Raw genomic sequence first — 19,350 nt, 5'->3', positions numbered from 1 at the left:
CCTGCTGCACAGACATCGATGAATGCGCGTCAGTCACAACGTGCCCCACGGGAACCTGCATCAACACGGAAGGTTCCTTCAGGTGTATCACCTGCGGGCCTGGCTTCAGAATGGCGGAGGATGGGCAGTGTGAAGGTGAGGGCTTTGCAGTTGGTCTGAAGGCAGTGTTTTTTTTTTTGCGGGGCAGGTGTAAATACCCTACCGCAGGGTTACCCATCCCCGGTGATCTACCATCCCATTAGGTTTTCATTTCAGCCCTAATTTGGCATACCCGATTCAGCTCAACGAGATCTCTAGGTGGTTAATGAGGTGCGCGTTGTTAGGGTTGGAGTGAAAACCAACAGGGCGGTAGATCTCCAGGAACAGGGTTGAGCCTTGCCCTTCTGTATCCCACCTGACCTTGCTTCCCCCTGTAACAGACGAGGACGAGTGCGCGCAGCCGGGCGTGTGCCCTGGCGGGGTGTGCCGGAACACAGCCGGCTCTTTCTCCTGCATGGCCTGCGGAACGGGCTTCAGGGTGTCTGCGGACGGCTCCGCGTGCGAAGGTACCGTCAGGGCAAACAGCTTCTCCATAACTGCATTATGGCCTGAGCCAACACTGCACTGCAGACCACAGATTATCTCTAATGCTGTGAATCTTAATTTACTACCCCGGGAACTGAATGAGCTTAAGTGAGGTGAACGCAATAATCAGATCTGTTGAAGAAAATAACGGAGGTGGTGTATATAGAAAACAAAAGCAGCCTCTGTAAATGCGTGTCATGTTTATGTTGGGACGTGTCCTTAAGGTACAATGTGTTCCGCATTTGCGTTATTTGAAAAGGGATGATTGAATCCGACCCACGGTAGGTTATTCCATAACAGCAGGTTGAGCCCTACGTCTTTGACTGTGTTGTTATGTCCTCTCCATACTCTCTGTCCCCCCCCCCCCCCCCCAACCCACTTACTCCCTCTCTCCCAGACGTGGACGAGTGCCTGGTGGCCAACGTGTGTCCCGGCAGGCTGTGCCGTAATTCTGCGGGCTCGTTCTCCTGCAGCAGCTGCGGGCCGGGGTACGCGCTGAGCGAGGACGGGTACGGCTGCGAAGGTACAGGCTCTGAGCAGCGTGCGAGGGTGGGGTTCGCTCCGGAGGGGCTGTGACAGGCGCTCACAAAGGCTTGTTCATAAAGGCGCTCTCTCACGGAAAAAAGGGGACAAAGAGAGATGGAAAACGTTCTTTAGAAGACCTTGAGAGGAAATGCTAAAGAACATTAGGAACTAAAACAGCGTTGACTGGTTCATAATGGACGTCTGAGTTTTATTTATTATTTTCATTTACTGTAACTCCCGATTCGAAATGGTACCAACCACCGCTCTGCTTTCTCAAGCCAGTGCTTGATAGTTTACTGTAGACTTTCAGGCAGCCGGCCCACAGAATCACTACAAACAATAGCCCAAACTATGAAAACTGACATTTTCTATGAGAAATACAATCTCCGCCACAGCAAGGAATTTCCTTTGCTCACATAACACAAGCCCAGTGTACGTTTGTTGATGTAGTAATTATAAGCCACCTGTAATAGCTTGCTGTTTTTGGAATCCGCTCCGTCCCTGCATTCTTATCCGTCCACCCTTTTTAATAAAGCTCCCTTACGAAAGGAGCTTTGTTAAGGTTGATACATCAGTAGGTTATGAAATGCTGGGACATTTTTTCCGTTTTTTTTAATCAAAAGCCAAAATCAGTGCAGACTTGACGCTGGATTGTGTGTGGTACTGGAGGCCACATCTTCCCCACGTTTGTTCTCCGCGCTATTGTATGCGGTAGAGGGCTGTCATTGTATGAATTGTCCTTGAGATTTCCTCTGCCCCCCCGTCTCTCCCCCGCCCAGATATTGACGAGTGCCTGTCCCCTGGAGTGTGTCCGTCAGGCGTGTGCACCAACACGGAGGGCTCCTACTCCTGCGTGTTCTGTGATGCTGGCTACACCCTCAGCGCCGACAGACAAACCTGTGATGGTATTTACCACGCGCGGCGGCATTTTCGACACACACCAGCTCATCATGCACTTTGGCGCAAAGCGTTTCTCATTGTTCACAGTTTTCATGAGCAGCACTCTCATCAGCAGTCAAGGCTCTCAGATCTCTTCACGGCTACCACCATATGCTGATAATGAGCGTTTTGCACTGGTTGTTTATTTGATTACTGAATTGTGTGATTTGTTCTGTGAAATCCGTTACACATGCGCTTAAACAAAATTGTCTGCACATGGTGATGGCGTGTTGATTATGCGGAACCCGTGCTTGTGACCTTTGTGACATCACAGTTGGGAAGCTCCGGTGTGTTACAGGTAGAGATCACAGGCTGTAACGCATCAACTGTGTGGTGCTGAAACTGATAACCGTTACTGTCTCCCTCTGCCACTCCCTCTGTGTGTGTGCGTGTGTGAGTGTGTCTGTGGGTGTATGTGTGTGGGACAGACAGATTTGGCCCATCTGGAGTCTGTGGGGCACCTTGATGAGATCTTGAAAATGGGCCTAAAAATAATAAATAATAAAAAATGATAAATAAAAAGACACCACACGAGGCCCTAGGCGGCTGCCTACATGGCCTAGTGGACAGGCCGGCTGTGGGGACAGATTTGAATGAGTGCCTCTTTGTGGGGATCTGTGGGGACAGGGACTGCCTCTGTGCCTCTGATTGGTGGGTTATGCTGTGGGTGATGATGGGCCGGGCTGTGGAGGTGAGGCACACATCCTCTTCCTGTAGCCCTCTCTCTGCTCAGAAACACAGCGGGGCCTGTTTCCACAAGGAGGCTCTTTAAAAATGTCGTCATGCTTTATTTCAGTCCACAGTGATTTATGGCTAAACAAAGTCCTGGGTTCCCTGCTCTAGAGCCCACACTCTTTTAAGTTACCTGTACCAGTCTCTGGCAGCAGGAAGAATTTGTTGGTGGTGTAATCTATCATAATTGTTATAAATATGTCCATTTCATTTATAAACTGTTGACAGTTATTTTTAAGACTCCAAGAAGTGTAAGGCTTCAGATTTGAGTACCGTGTTGCTGAACGAAGACTGTTTCCAGTAAACCCGTGGGTTTGCATTGGTGCAGATGGTCATTAATTTATCCCATCTGACACGCCCTCACCCCTTCCCAGCCCAGACGTTCCCACACTGTGGAAACCTTCCGATCCCCTCTCCCGGTTGGCAAGGGAACACATTCCTTCCTCCCGGCGCCTGGCCGTAGCCACGCCCTGCCGGGTGCCGAGCCACGCCCGGCCGTAACTCTGCCAGCACCGAGCCTTCTCCGGGAAGAGAGCGAAGATTCAAACCGACTTTCTATCCCGGACGGACACTCCAGGCCTGTCTGCTCCAGGTGTACTTCACCGAGTCGAGCTGGACGTCAGTCCGCCCACACCCAATGCGGAGCTTAGACGGAAAATTGTTTCCGATTGCCGGCCCGGAGGGCTGGACCTTTCGCCTGAGAGTTCGATGTGAAATATGAAGGAACGGAACTGTCTAGAAGCTTGAAACAAGGCCAAGATCCAGCTCTTCACCCTGACACCACGAGGGCTGTCCCCTTAGTTCATTATCGTTAGCCGGCCGGGTGCAAATTCATGAGAACGGTGAACTCTTCCACAGAGGGGCGTGGTTAAGTCTTGACGTGTCAGTGTGAAGCAGGTATGCATGAAGCAGGGATATGTTAGGGTTTACGACTGGGGGGGTAGCTCCAGGTGTGAGGTCCCCCATGCTGTAGCCCCAGCGCTAATTCTTATGTTCTCCCAAGGGAACAGGCGCAACACGACATCCCCAACATTGTGTTACGCAACCCCCCGCACCCCCCTCCCCCTCCCCCTCCACTGGCCCATTGCCACTGAAAATATAGGAATTTAATTATCCTATAAATCAGAGGCCTGGTATATTTTCATAGCGTCTGCTTTTGGCATGCAATAAAGCCAGGCCTGACTGGCGTAGGGCATGTGGCAGGAGAGGGGTGAAGGGGTAAGAATTTAACGGAGGTGGGGGGAAGGGGGGGGGGGGGGCACGGCAGGTGAACCCAAAGGCACCCGACATGCCTCCACCCATGGGGTGCTGAAATACAGTATAACTAGCAAGGACACTGGAAAGTCAAACATGGAGGAGAATACAGTCAGGCAGTTCGAATGAAGAGACGCATTCTATTCCGAGTCTCAAACAAAACATTACATGCTGGTCGGCCTGTGAGAAAGAACACATCGGCCTGGCTTTAATAGATTTGCTTTCGCAGACCCTTATGCCCTTGTTCGTGTGTTGCCAGTGCCCACAGACTCTGCCCTTGTTCAGAGATCCTTCTCATTAAGGGTATTTTTGGACCTGGAAACGTGGGGGAATTCCACAACGTGTCGTCAGTGTTGGTTTTACATCCCGCCCTTACTGAGCTCTTTACGATCTGGCGCAAAAAAAAGAAGAGATTATCGCAGCACGCAGTTATGCGCTGTACCAATCATCCCCCAATCTAAATTAAATTGAGCATACAGCCATCATTATTCAAATTTTACTCGTTTGAGGCCATTCTTTTCCCGGCGCATGAGCTCAGAGATCACATTTTTCACATTTATTTGTTTGCCAGCGGTGGAAGGAGCCACAGCTGGGCAGGAGATTTCGCCCGCTCTCGCTCGCCCTCCCTCGCTCTCAGACGTGGACGAATGCGCCGACGGGAACACGTGCTCAGGGGGCCAGTGCCTGAACACGGACGGCTCCTTCCACTGCGTGTGCGAGGCCGGCTTCAAGTTCCACCCGGAGACGGGCCAGTGCAAAGGTGAGTACGGCAGGAGCCCCGCCCAGTCAGCGCGCATCGTAATCTCCCCATGTTTCTGCCCAGACCCGAGGCTCGTCACACGGAGCCCCCGTGCAGGGTGGACCGGAGACGGCCTCTCCTCCCTCAGAGGCGTTAGCTACAGAGCCTGACGCGGTGCAGCCTGACGAAGGCCCGCCAGCTCCCCCCGGCCCACTCCCGTAAATCCTCAGCTAGGGAGCATGAATCGCCCCATTGTGACGTGCGAGTGTTTCTCCCTCTGGAGCGTGGCCCTTCTCTCCCTTCACAAGTTCTTCAGTTGCTGAGAAAATATTGTGGTTGGCCGGGTGCGGCGCCTGCTGCGTGCGGTAGGGGCTCGGGGGGCCCGGGGGGCCCGGGCTGGTGCCTCTCGCGCCCCTACGTGCCCCTACGCGCCCCCACGCCCGCACCCGCTTGCCCTCTGCACCCCGAGGCCCAACGCCGCCGCTCTATCTCCGCAGACAGGGACGAGTGCAAGGAGTACGGCAGCAGCGTGTGCGGGTCCTGGCACTGCGAGAACACCCTGGGCTCCTACCGCTGCTTCATGGGCTGCCAGCCGGGCTTCCACGGCCAGGACGCCGGAGACTGCGGTGAGTGGACCCGCCGGTGCCCCCTCCGCCCGCGGGAGTGTCAGCCAGGCACCTCAGAGTCCCGTAGTACAGGGACAGCTGCTGGAAAGCAATACAATTCATTATCTATTTACATCCCCCCCGTCCCCCTTCCCTCACGAACGCCCCACCCTCCCCTCTCCAGCCGTATGGCAGTGCTGATACCGGCCTGGCAAACGCAACATGGAACTTGCATAAATCAAAGAGATATTAGGTGTCCAGAGAGGGAAGGCAGCTCTGAAACTCTTTTTAAATAGGGAAGCTGTGATCTGAAACCGTGCTCAAGGCCGACTGATAACGGCGTCCGATCGAGGCCCGGACGGAGTGCCAAGGGCAAGAACAAAGCGTTTTGGATGGGGCGTACGCCTGCGCCCATGCTGGCCCGCTGAGAGACAGTCGCTTGGCAGAGGGCGGCGGGGCAGGCACATCTGGATCCGCATCTGTCACGCGCTACAGGGGGGTTGCCGTGGCAATGCAAACAGACATGGTCACGCGCAACGAGGGCGTCGATTCGCACCGTCCAATCAGAGCTTTGCCCGCCCTTTTTTCTGAGCGACTCCCCTCACCTCCCTCCATTCAAGCCGTCTGCTCTAGACACGCCGTGCCGCCAAATTCTGTTGCAAGTTGGCCCGACCTGTAGCAGCCGCTGCGTTAAAGCTTAGCTTTTACACGCGTGCCTTCATGCTATTAAACGGAAAATTGAACTGCCTCCATCCCAGGAATATTTACGGAGGTTTTATATGCGTGACCCCCTGCTTCAGATCTGGTAATCCATATAAAGGGGTTTGAACCCAGCTGTGCTGTCCAATCGCTCGTAGCGTATTAGCTGCCCCCGGCTCAGCTGGGCGAGCTGCTCCACAGCTGCTTCAACGCTGGCGGCGGAAGTGCAGGGGGCCCCGCGGCTCGGAAGCGCGCGATTCAGACGGCTCAAGCGGCGCTTATGTGAATCAGGGCCGGTTCAGTCCGACCCGGCGCGCCGTCGCAGATCCGGCTCCCCGGGCTGGCAGCGAAGCGCGGCCTTGGTCAAGCGAGCGGCTGTGCGCACTTCCCTGCGGACGCCCGGCCAGCCGTCCTGACGCAGCAGCTGCCGCCTGGCCCTCGCGTCCGGCCCGGCCAATTAAAGGGCACGCGCTCGGGCTGCCGGAGCGTCAGACTTATTCAGAGTTATTCCCCTCAAAAAAACAAAGCTTCTCAGCTCCAGAACACAACTTGGGAAACACTGCGCCAGGTTAGTTACTGGGGAGACGTTGATTGCTCATGAGGCTCCATGTCCACTTGTTAAAAACTCGAGATTGGGCTGTACAGGAGCCCGGACACTCTAATTGACCGTTTCCCCCGAGGAGAGGTTTGTTGTTGCCTGTGGGGCGTCTAATGGAGGAGCTGATTGTCTTCGGCTCCGAGAGCCAAGCTGATTTAGGGGCCGTAAAACAAGAGGGAGAAAGAGAGAGAGACGTTTTCTTTACCCCAGCGTCGGCTGCATGCGACCTCTCGCCTTTCCCCACGCCTGCAACCCCGCCCTGCTGTAAAGAGTCCCAGGCCCAGGGTCCCAGCGGGGCTGTGCGTTGTGTTCCATAAACACCCTGAAATAAGACGGCCGGATCTCTCGTTCCCACGGCGACCCTCTCGGAAACGGGCGCGGCCGACGCCCTGGTGCGCAGAATGTTTGCGCTCAGCCAGGGCACTTCGGTCAATGACTCTATTTTTATTTTTTTTCTCAAGACCTCAAGGGTGCTGAACTGAGGTACACCGCCACACAGTCAACCCCGGGCTACGCCGCACGCTCTCCCCTTCTGTTTTTACCCAACACCGAAGGTCGCCGCGGTGCCCGTAATTTACTTGTTTATGTCTGTAGTGTACGCGTCCCGGGTGGATTTACGGCTGTCTCCTCAGCTGGCGTTTATAGAGCCGAGTGCCCTGTTGATGGAGTAATGCTTGGAGGGGGGAGGGAGGCGTCCGCGGCCCCTCACGCTCTCACACCCCACCGGCTTGTCACTCATCTGTCCGAAAAAAAAGGTGCCTGCCTGCAAATCTGATTTATGGCTCTCCGAGCCCAGATGTGTTACTTTTTCCGGAATGGCAAACTCCAGCGTGGAAGTCGCCCTGACCTCCACAGCTGCCTGGTGGCAGTGGAGGGGCAAGAGGAGCCGGCCTCTCGGACCGCGAGTCCGGAATGTTCCGCTGCAGAGCATTCGTCCTTGTTCCGGTCTTCCCCAAAGTGTCATTTAAGCCCTTCCATATGAGCCCAATCAGGATGCGAGGTGCTGGGGGAATAGCAGAGAGGCGCTGCACGTTAGCCGGGGGCGTTTGGATCTCCGCTCAACCTGCTCGCTTCCTCCACAGCTATCACCAGGTCATCGTGGAGGAAGAGCCTTCCCGCTTTCGCCATTTACGTGAGCTCATCACATCTGGGCAGCAACTCCTGTCTGTTGGGCTTCAAACCCAATTCTCCATCGCCATACGCTTACATCCTGACACCCTTCACTGTAATTACAAGTGCCCCCTGGTGGCTTGGCAAGAAAAGTGCAGCCAGATCCTCTGAGCATCAAGACAGGCCTTGCCGCCAGCAGTAAGGTCTGCGCTTACCTTCTTCATATAGCACATTAATCAGCGATAGTCCTCACTGCCATTAACATGACGCTTTTCTTTCCCCCTGTGCCAATGAAAACCTTTATTGGTGTGTGTTTAGTAATGCTGTCCTTCTGAATTGCCACAGCGGGTAACAGCAAGAGGCGGCTGTTGGAAAGATCAGTGATGCATTTTGGCACAAGCGTTCGTTCTCTGAAATCATAGTTTAATAGCAGCAGATGAAAACGGAGACGTACCCTGCCTTGACATTAATTGAAGAAAAAACAGCTTTGTTGACTCTCGCCCTGAACGGGCCTTTTTTTAGAAGCTTTGCCGACATTCCCTAATGCTCAGCTTCCCTACCCCGGTGTTTGATGTGTAAAGACCAGGACTTGAGAGGTTTGAAAATGGCTTTTCTGAACTGCTGCGCCTCTGTGCTTTGAACACGTCCCCTGGGACTGAGCAGAAACGGGGGGGCTAATTACACCTGTAAACGAAGTGTTCTGGGTCAGCGTGTGTGACATGTGACCGGCCTGTCGCAGGGATCATGGGACGCGACACGAGACCCGCCCCCCCCCCCCCCCCCCGTGACTCACGCTCTCTCGCCCGGCCTACCCGCCGCGCGCCTCGGTGGGAACGCAGCGTGCGTCCCAGAATCCTCCCTTCCTGCGAAGCCTCTCCGCTGGGCGGGCAGGTAGAGGAGTTCACCGGGAGGACTCGGCGGTGACAGCGAGCCCCAGTCCTCTGCCAGACCCGAGGAAAGCTCTCCTCTGTGATCTAATGGAAGCCAGGCCCCGGGCCAAGGGCCCCCCCTCCTCCCCCCCCCGGCCCGAGAGCATAACTCAATTTATCTGGCAGGCCCGCTCCGTCCTTCATGCGATGTAGCATTTAGGAGAGCTCCGGGATGGAATAAAGTGCTGCTGGACGGTGAGCGAAGCGCCATTGCCTTTTTCCCCGTCCGCGCAAACCTGCCTTTCCCCGCTCGCTTTCATTCGCCCCGTCCCCTGCAACACAATATCTTTATTTGCGCCTCGTCCAAACTACTGTAAAAGGCGTCCACATGTGTTAGCGTAGCTCATATTTTTATGAGCGCAGTCATCTGTTAAAAATACTCTGAAATTTAAGATTGTGTTTCTGTAATAAAGATTTATCGACTACAGAGTGTCCCACTGTTCAGCGAGTAGCGGAGCCCGTTAGCGCTGCCGAAGCTGTGACCCCCCCGCCCGGGATGCGAACCCGAGCCGCTCCTGGAGAGCGGAGCTTCCGTCGCCGGGGCGACGTGCCGCGGGCGGGACCGCGCCCGTCTGAGGGCGTGCCGCGCGGTGGAAGCCTCTGGTCTGCCGCGGCTCGGGGAGCGTGGCACGGTGCGTCTGAGCGGCTTTCATCCCGGCAGCACCCAGCGTTCTCTCACACCTCATTAGCCGGGCCCGGAGCCTCGCATCGCTGGGAAACATGGGCTTGTAATTCTCCCGCTATGCTGCCACCGCCTCGCCCCTCTATACGGGGGCGATAAAACAACCCACCCCCCCCCGCCCCCCAACCAACTGCGCATAGAGTGAAAATTCCCAATTAAGCTCCCTTTTTTACCAGGCCTTTGTTTATAGGGTATACCCCTCCTATTAGCTGGCAAGGGCTACAAACCACCTGCACACCTGGCCGCTTCGTAACAATGTTTCTGGGGTGCTAACGGGTGATTCTTGCGCTCCTGTTATGGGGGGCGAGGGTTCCAGGGCCTCCCAGGCCTGTGGTTGGTTATCGAGTTGCCTGGAAACAGAAAACCCCCGGTGTGGAAGACCTCCGGGCGGGTCGCCACGCCGCCCGCCACGCTGTGTTCTCTGTCCAGTCGATAGCACTGCTGGGCCTACATCAGCGGCCCACACTTGATATCAGCCATTGCGTTTATCGACGATCTTGCTTGGATTAGAGCAGCTATTTTCGATAGTCTCCGTTTTAAGCCCGCTGGCCCATTCTCTCCCAGCCCCTGAACCCTCCGTCTCTTTCCTCGAACATTCAGGCTGAGCCTAAACGGCGGAGTCTCCTCGCGTGTACGTTTTACATAATCCCCTGCGGCCCACGGGGACTGATGCTCAACTCACTTCTTCTTAGCTGAGTGTTTAACGGATGTGCCTCATCCAACAATTGTGATTGTTTCCATGAAACCTTCCAGATGACTGAGGGCTGATGCCCTGTCCTCACTGTCCTACTTTTCGGCGTCTTGGCGAAGATCCTTTCTTTCCTCTTCTTGTCACGGGTGACCTACATTTCCCAGACCTGGGTATGGCAATCACTAAACGTTGAGGCGAGAATAAGGGATGGACGAGATCTGCTTGTCATCCCATGATATTTAACATACGCAGGAACAAGGAGCTGGCTCTTTGTTTAAATATCAGGAGAGCTGAGCTTTTTCAGGACGCATTGTTTCAGATGTGTGTAATAGGCCTTCCTGTCACTTTCAATGCTGAATTTCCTTCTGTCACGACAGACGACCCCTGCTGTGGATTAGCAAGCCTGTTAACAAAGGCTCCCATTGAATGAACAGGCCTGAACCAAAGGAGAGAGGTTCTCCATGCAGGTTTACCTAGCTCTGTAGGAGAGGTATCCACTGTGACACACACTTCCCAGACTACAGTGTGTGCCACACTCGTATCAATCTGCTGTGGAAAAGCACCAACTGTTCTTGATTTCACCGCACACAGGCATTAGCTTTTTACTGTGCTGATTCAGTCTCCTTTGTTCAGCATTAGCGAAAGCGCCCATTAACACAGCATGTGGTCCCAATAGACAAGGGAACACTTGGTAAGAAACCTTTTAACATTGGCTCTTAAAGGCGCTCCCACCTGGCCAAATATCCCTCGTCAGAGACCGTAAATTGGATTTGCCTTGTGTGGTGCGGTCCAAGCCTGCGCTACATTACCTCGCAACATGGCAGACGAACAATGGAAGCAGCGCAAGCACATTTCGGTGCCCGTTTTGATGGTGTGCGCGTCTGATGGAGCAGGAGACGGACCAGCGCTCGTTCCCACGTCCGTTACTGCAGCGCGGCGAGTCGCACGGCTGCCCGCAGAGCGAAGGAGGATCTTGGAAGGGCAGTACAGGCGCATGTTTACTTCTGCTGCAATTCAATTAAAGTCAGTTTGTCCCTAATGGCGTCTGTCTCCAGGCTCTGCCTCGCGCACCATTTTCCCAGAAAAGTTTCAAAGTTACGTGAAAGAGAAAAGGATCCGCTAAGAGATTCTCAGTACGAGGGTAGAGACGGCCCAGTCTAGACGGTGGGCCAGCCGAGACCACACAGCTGTAGGTATGTGTGCTCCTTCCCTTCTTCCCCTACTCACGAATGTTAGAAAGGCATGCAGGTTCCAGCTTTACCTTCTGAGGGGAGGCTAGGGGATTTAGCCAGGCGTCTGATTTCTCCATCTGCGCGGCCGTTCTCGTGTGTGCGTGCCATCGTAGCCGCGGTCCTCCCCTTAGCCCCGCGGTCGAGTGACGATGATAACTCCATCAGATCCAGTGAATGACCCCTCTGTGGTCGCAGCAGAGGCGGCGTTCTCAGAGACTGACAGGGGAGGGAAGCCGGTGCCATTCCAGATCAGCTCCTCTCCTCAAAAGCTCTGTAGGGGGAATTTGCCGAAACACAAAGCCGTTTGAACGGTATTGAATTGCCTTTGGCACGCTGAGGGCTAATAGGCTTACACTGATGGATATCGGGGCCGATTACAGGCTGTATCGCTCCACAAAAGCTACCGCCCGGGCCAAGAAAGGCTTAAAGTTCCTTTTAGAAAGGCGGCTCTTTAGTGGCTGGAGTCAAGTCAGAGGTGAGCAGGAGGCACCCGTGATTCTTTAAGCCGACCGCCACTGCTGCGTGACGCACTCTTACGAGGCCTGTAACTGAACAACAGGACACCTCCAACTCCGTCCACCCCCACTGTGGGAAACGTTAGTGTTGAAGGCTTCCAGATGCTTCCACTGATCGAATGCACAGTGGGGATGAACTGGAGAAGGTGGGAGCAGAGGATATGTATGACACATTGGACATTTCTCGTTTGAATGGAAACATTTTATTGATTATGACAAACCTCAGGCCTCCATTGCACTGCAGAGGGTTCCCATGGCTGTCTCTCTCCCTCTCTCTCTCTCTCTCTCTCTCTCTCTCTCTCTCTCCCTCTCTCTCTCTCTCTCTCTCTCTCTCTCTCTCTCTCTCTCACACACTTATTCCCAGATTCAAAGTCAGAATACTTTATTGGCAAGAAATAACAAAGTGACAAAAGCGTCAGCATGCCAAACCAATAGGAAACAGCTGTGTGACACAAGCAGGAATGCAAACAGAATAACACCCTGCCTCTCATTTTCGTTCCTGCTCTCTCCAGACATCGACGAGTGTGTCAACGAGACGATCTGTGGAGACCACGGGTTCTGTGAGAACACGGACGGCTCGTACCGCTGCCAGTGCGACCTGGGGTATACCGACTCCCCCGACGGCCCAGGGTGTGTGGGTACGTTTCACAATCCGCAGCACCGGACACAGCGATGAGGTTATGTTCCGCCCCAATGCACTGATCCCAGATCAGTTTCTGCTTTTCATACGTGATCACGGTGTAATAAAGGAGTGAAACAGGCCCTGGATTTTTGGGAGCAGAAAGCAACTCATTCACTTGAGCTTTTGTTATCTATTAGTTTCTTCGGGTGTCACATGTCAGAATCACATGCAATGTAGGTTCCATTTTATTTAATTTATTAGCTTATTTGTAAGGGCCCAGTGCAGAAAGCCTTGACATTTGCCAAAGATTGTTTTTGATGTACTGGAAATTTAGCATACATCTGAAACCAATTTTCAGCTCTAGTCCTTCAGCATACATCACCTATTCTACCTGGGGAGGGGGGAAAGTGCCTCAGTTCAAAAGTGACCAAATGAGGAATAAATGACCCAAACTGTCTCAGGAGTAAATGTGTGACAGAGGGGGTGAAAACATGTGTATTCTTCTCGTGTGTGCCTCTGTTCATGTGTATACGCATGTGTGCCCCTGAGTGCATGTGCATGTGCACGTGCACGTCCGTGTGCGCTTGAGCCAAAATGTCTCCCCCTGCTGCGCAGACATCAACGAGTGCGAGATGAGCACAGCGCTGTGTGGGCAGTTCCTGTGCGAGAACGTGGAGGGAACCTTCCTGTGTATCTGCCCCAATGAGAACGAGGAATACATCCCGGCCACCGGCCAGTGCCTGAGCCGCCCGGGGATGATGGGTGAGCACACGGCCATTTGACCCACCTCACTGCCTGCTGCTCATCACAACGGGGAATGTCTGGTGGCGGTGTAGCATAAAGGTTAGGGTATAGGGCAATTGGAACTCCAAGGTGGTAGATTTGATTACCCAAGTGGGGCAACTGCTGTTGTCCCCTTGAGCAGGGCACTCAGCCCGAATGGCTTCAGTAAATATCAAGCTGGAGAAATGGTTTGTATGTTAAAAAGCATGCCAGCTGTGTTTTTATAGTGCACCACTCACAGTCCACTGTGAGTAAGATATACACGGACTGTTCCCCTGAATTGATTTTATATTCATTACTCACGGTTTCACTCACCCAAGGTCTTTTTTGCAAGTGGAAACCACCGCAGTCTAACTCTGTAAACACAAACAAGGACAGGGTACAAACTGTTGGCGAAAACAAAAAAACTCCGTTTCAGAAACAAGAAGGAAGTTCACTGACTGCCCTGAACGTGTGTAGACGATAGAAAAAGACTTTTTTAAGGACAGATAAAATGCCTTTACCTCGAGACCGAAATGGACTTCTCCTTGTGTTGCCACTGGCGTTTACAGAAATGGGTAGGATGTTTACTTTATCAGACTATTTGCTTTTCAGTCATATGATTCTTGTTCAGCGCTAAATCCCAAATATGCGTTGTGTACTTTTGCTGCATTCCAGCGTGAGCCCCCGACATGCGCTAATCAATCACATGAGAAATGAAGTGCTCGCTTGACTTGGCTGCCAGTGTTTCCATTCTCCTAAGCCCTCTGTTTAACCGCGGACGCACAACACCTACTGATAAATCAACGCAGGGCCGGTCTTCCGGATCCAAGTCCCAAAAATAGGTCCGGAGGAGTGTACTACGATGCGTGATAGCTGGGTTAGCTAACTTCAGCTTTAACCCTGGCCTTTCTGACTCACTTTAAATCGAGGGTATATCACCATGGTAACTTACGCTGCACGGCTCACATAGTTATGTTCAGGCTATCGGGTTGGAGCGTATAAAAGCACCCCCCCTTGACCAGTCAAATCTTTGGGAAACGGCATCTCCATTCCTGCAGTATCCCGTAGAGCTAGGGGGTATTTTTGCAGCGCAGAGATTATTCAGAGACTGATTCAATCTGCTGGCTTTCTCTGTGGGTGCACTATATGAAAGATATAGATTCTCGATGACAGGAATACAGTAGGCTACATATGCAACTTCTTGAACCCTATGTGTCCATATCTGCTTCCTTTAATTACGGGACAATGGCCTCAGTCCCATGATTTTTGAGTTTATGTATAAACTTTGGTGTGATTGCGTCAGGCAGTATTTTGACTATCCTGTATTAAGTGTAAGGTTTAGGAGCTCTAGAATGAGCAGTTGTCACATTGGAAATACGCTGTCGGACAATTAGTGAGGGTGTAGATTTATTTGTTAGTAGTGATCAGGTAAAGAAGGTAAATTAACTAACAAATTTACACTATTGGCAATTCTGTTGGCAGCAACTGTGTTATTTTTTTGACATTATGATTGTTTTATGTTCTTCATATCTGTCCGTTATGTCTGTCCATATCAGTCTTTTTTCCTCAAGTGGGAAATGCTCAAGTACAGTCCATGCTGTACTGCTATAGGCTCATTTTAGCAGAAACCAACGCTTATATAGAAACATGCACAGAGCTTGATTAACAAAGGCCTTGTTCTCTTAGCAAGTTGATAACTACCTTTGTGATACCAGTTAGGCCTAAATACGGTTATTATGTTTTGTGAAGGGAGCTAACGCAAACAAACCCTGAGTATATTAAGCATCCTTCGTAATATACCCTCAAGGTCCAAGCTCTGCCCCCTTGTGGCTTCACACTGTATTTCTCTTTCACGCTCGCATCAGTCGGAGGGCAGGGGACCTCATTGTGCTCTTTTGTGTTGTTTCACTTCAGCCAGCCATTCTGCGTAATTCACACCCCAGTGTTCGGAGGCCTAGAAACCGAGCGGAACAGGTTCGCGCTCCGCTGAGTTTCAAAATAAACCAATGGGAGCGCAGCTCAACGGGCCGCGGCGGACGTGTTTTTGAAATCGTGCTCGTGACAGTGTAAATCGGCGCTAATCATTGGCTCGTTTTTGGTGTGGGTGGGTTCTCAGACCCCATAGATGACCCCGAGCTTGCCCCGGGGCCCTCTGATGACGAGGAGAGGAAGCAGTGCTACTACAACATCAACGACGCCAACTTCTGCGACAACGTGCTGTCCCGCAACGTCACCAAGCAGGAGTGCTGCTGCACGGTGGGGGCTGGCTGGGGGGATAACTGCGAGATCCACCCGTGCCCCTTCCCCGGGAGAGGTACGTACTGGGAGGGGGGGGGGGGGTGGATCTGGGGCACTGACATCACATTATTCATTTTCAGAGGGCGTGACAAACCCGAATCGAAGCTTTCACGCACCCGAACCGATGGTGAATCCCGAGGCAAGGCGTGGAGGCCTTGGAAAGCTCTGCCTCTGACTCCCCGCTGCTCAGATAGAAAGCGCAGCTCTCCGCGCGTTTTCTGCGTGTCCGTGCAGGCAGGGCACATGCGTGCGTCGCGGGGCAGGGTGTTATGCAACCGGGATGCGCTCAGCGTTCGCGGCGCGCTAACTCATTCGTCACGCTTGTGTCCCCCAGCGGAATTCAGCCAGCTGTGTCCGCACGGCAGGGGCCTGCTCCCCCTGAGGGGTCCGTCCCAGGGCTTCGGCCAGCAGCTCTTCAAAGGTACGCCGAGCCTCTTTCCCACACCCCCCCCCCCCTCTCCGGCCTCTTTGAGCGGGCAGACCTGAGCGCAGGCAGAACTGAACAGCCCCCACCCCACAAAAGAGAACCGCCGCTGTGGCACGTCCTTCATTTTCACACTCGGGGCCTGGTCCCCCCCCCCCGCCGCCCCCTTTACATTTCCTGTCCCATTAATGACTCTCTTAAAAGCAAGTCTTCCCAGGCCTTAAAGGCATACCAATGATTTAGTATAAGTACGCACCACAACCTGGAAGCCTGTACTAAAATGACCATGATAGGACCCTTACGGGCAAGAAACCATTCTGGTTACAAGAGCGAGAGTTTGAGCTTCTCAGGATCGAGCACTTTGGCCAGGGGTCAAATCAGCGTTAAGGTACTGGTGTGGAACAATCATTACATAATGTTACCTCTAAACTGCTAGAGCTCAATGAAGACCAGTTGCGCTGAAATATAAAAATCACAGTTTCTTTATAATGCTAATAAGGAGGTGCATAGCCTGTGAACCTGTTAACTGCTGCAAAAAGCCAGTCTGCTGCTATTAACAAATGCAGCTTGCATGCAGATAATTACTGAGCGCTGCCTTCACCCTCCCTCCCTCCCTGCCTCCCTCCCTCCCTCCCTCTTGTTATGATTTCCAGATGCGGACGAGTGCGAGATGTTTGGGCCTGAGATCTGCGAGACGGGCCGCTGCTCCAACTCGTACTCCACGTACTCCTGCTTCTGCCGCACGGGCTACTACTACGACACCGTCCGGCTGGAGTGCGTGGGTGAGGGGCCCTGTCGGTCGGGCGCCGAAAGCTGCAGATGCCGCTGAGCCAAATGAGATGTTACGGACAGGCCAATGGCAGCTAACTACTACACCCTGTCCTTGTAGCTCTCGAACACACACAGATGGCCGTGTGTCACCTAATGTATTTGCTAGCAAAGTGCAGAAGGGACGTTCATCTTTGCGTAGGAAAGAGTCAAGTACGTGCGGGTGTGAAGTGAGCGCCCTAAGGTTTGGCGCTCCTGTGTTTGACGCGACGTGCGCGTGCATGTGCACGTCCGTGTGCGTTCACGTGTACCCGCGTTCTCATTGGTTGCCGTGTGCGCTCTGTCCCAGACCACGACGAGTGCCTGGCGGAGAACACCTGCGTGGACGGGAGCTGCTTCAACACCGTCGGCTCCTTCAACTGCTTCTGCAGCCCGCCCATGATCCTGGACCACACGCGCCGGCGCTGCGTCGCTGTCAACGGCTCCGAGGGTGAGCCCCGAGAACCCCCGCCGCCGCCGATCCCCGTCTCCCCGCTCAGCGCTGCAGCGCCGCAGCGGGAGCCGTGGGGGGCTCGCTCCCTGGCCTTCAGACGCCCAGAAAGGCCTTCTTTTTTTAGCCGGCAGCCGCTAACCCCCGGATGCGGCGGGGCGGCGGTTCGCCTTGAAGCCAGACGTTCGCTCCGGCTAATCAGGCTGTGACCCGAGGCAGAGCACGCACCCCAGGCACCTGCGGCTCTCCCCTGGCCAGAGTTGCTCTGGAGCCTTTATTTGTGTAGCGAGTCAGATTCAAACAGGCCTCTTGGTTAAAGAAAGCCATGAAACCGCGAGTGTACTTCTGGGCTTTTGTGGAGCTCGGAAATCTCAGCCCTCTGAGGTCAGGCCTGGACAGCTGCTTAGCGTCATTTCGCGCCGAGCTGCGGTGAGCTGCAGGCCGTCTGCGCGAAGCTGTCCCCCGTGCGCCGTCCGTGTGCTTAAAGACGTCTCGCTTCTCCTGCAGAGAGCCACGACCCGGGCGAAGAGTACCACGTGGACATCTGCTGGCAGGACCTGACAGGGGATAACATGTGCTCCGACCCCCTGGTGACCAAGAGGACCACCTACACGGAATGCTGTTGTCTGTTTGGAGTGGCCTGGGGCAGCCAGTGTGCCTTCTGTCCTGAGAGGAGCTCTAGTGAGTCTGCAGCGAATTAGGTCCCAGTCAGATGTTTGCCTCCAGTCCGTACGGTGACTGTGGTTCCGTGAAATAAAGAAATGGCACTCATTGTATGTGTTTGTAACGGTGTGTATGCCCCGTGATGGACTGGCAAACTGTCCTGCCTCTCTCCCAATGCATGCTGGGATAGGCTCCAGCTCCTTCCGCAACCCTGACCTGTAATATGTCGGTATAGATAATGGATGGATGGATGGATATATGTGTTTGTGTTTGTCTTGACAGATGACTATGCCTCGCTATGCAACCTGCCCAGAAGGATTCTAGAAGATACCGACAGCCTGCGGGAGAGGCCGGGCTATGAGTACGGGCCTGACGGGTCGGAGGGCCCCGACGGCGCCCTCTACTGGGGCGGTTACGTGCCTGGCGGCGGCGGCAGCTACTACAACACGCCCCAAGACCCCCAGCCAGGCTCCTTCTACCCCGGGCCGGACTCTAGCGATGACTACGGCTCCCGCGAGGCGGCGAGGAGCCCTGTACTCCGGCCCAGAGAGTTCCAGCCCCACCTAGTGGACCCCTACAGCGGTGCGCATCTCCCAGAGGATTCCTGTATCTCTGCTATACCTGACCCAGCTACACAGATCATTTAAACTGTACCTCCCCTACTGATGCACTGGAGATATATTCTCTCTGTTCTACAGTATTTCTTTTATATTAACATGCTAGTCAGATTGTATAAAATGAAACTGAACCAGCAATTCAATCAGTTCATTTACCAATTGAAAATAATTAGCCTGACAATAGTTTCTTCAAGTTAAATTAGTAACAATTCATTTCCAGTATAATACAATAAGACAGTATTTATACCGCTCTTAACAAAACAATTGTTGCAGATATACTACAGGTACACTTTGCATATTGTGAGATATTAATGGAAATGATACCAACATTTGTTTTTTTATGATTACATGAAAAACTACAAAAAAGTGTGGCAACCAAAGATAGACTGTCAAGAAGATCCACTTCCTCTTAGCGGTGATACTGTAGTACCATTAAGCTAACTAGGTTGTGCACATTTTGCAGTGCAGGCTAGCTGTTGTACTGTTAGTAAAGGGTCGCTAACGCGTGTCCCTGTCTCTCCCCCCGTCTCTCAGAGCGCTACGACGGCTTCGAGGGGCTGCAGGCGGAGGAGTGCGGCGTCCTGAACGGCTGTGAGAACGGGCGCTGCGTGCGCGTGCGCGAGGGCTACACCTGCGACTGCTTCGACGGCTACGAGCTCAACCTGGCCAAGATGGCCTGCATCGGTACGGCCCCTCTCTCCCCCCGTGTTCCAACCCATTCACCCCCCTTTTTCCTGAGTTTAAGAGTTTAAGCTTTTTGCTCTAATTTTCTGTTTCAACTGAATCTACAGAGATGGGACCAATAGAAGGCTTGCATGTAGACATAAGGAGTGAAATGTATATTAAGAGTACTGTCCCTACCATTGTTATTGAGTGTATGTTTTTGTTC

At 53.3% G+C, this 19,350-nt stretch overlaps 1 protein-coding gene across 1 annotated transcript in view; it reads left to right on the top strand.

Moving 5' to 3' along the window:
* LOC118210364 (latent-transforming growth factor beta-binding protein 2-like) overlaps nt 1-19,350 on the top strand; it is a 108,594-nt gene that overhangs the window by 86,406 nt on the left and 2,838 nt on the right. The window contains exons 25-39 of the mRNA XM_035386529.1: nt 13-135; nt 420-545; nt 962-1,087; nt 1,869-1,994; nt 4,586-4,774; nt 5,251-5,379; nt 12,327-12,452; nt 13,052-13,198; nt 15,318-15,515; nt 15,834-15,920; nt 16,577-16,705; nt 17,041-17,181; nt 17,689-17,862; nt 18,127-18,426; nt 18,996-19,145. Coding sequence (XP_035242420.1) covers nt 13-135; nt 420-545; nt 962-1,087; nt 1,869-1,994; nt 4,586-4,774; nt 5,251-5,379; nt 12,327-12,452; nt 13,052-13,198; nt 15,318-15,515; nt 15,834-15,920; nt 16,577-16,705; nt 17,041-17,181; nt 17,689-17,862; nt 18,127-18,426; nt 18,996-19,145 — 2,271 coding nt within the window. The remainder of the gene's footprint in view (nt 1-12; nt 136-419; nt 546-961; nt 1,088-1,868; nt 1,995-4,585; nt 4,775-5,250; nt 5,380-12,326; nt 12,453-13,051; nt 13,199-15,317; nt 15,516-15,833; nt 15,921-16,576; nt 16,706-17,040; nt 17,182-17,688; nt 17,863-18,126; nt 18,427-18,995; nt 19,146-19,350) is intronic.

This window comes from Anguilla anguilla, chromosome 1 (genome assembly GCF_013347855.1).
Source record: "Anguilla anguilla isolate fAngAng1 chromosome 1, fAngAng1.pri, whole genome shotgun sequence".
NCBI lineage: Eukaryota > Metazoa > Chordata > Actinopteri > Anguilliformes > Anguillidae > Anguilla > Anguilla anguilla.
The sequence above is the reverse complement of the archived record's forward strand: the minus strand, read 5'-3'. Positions and strand labels throughout refer to the sequence as shown.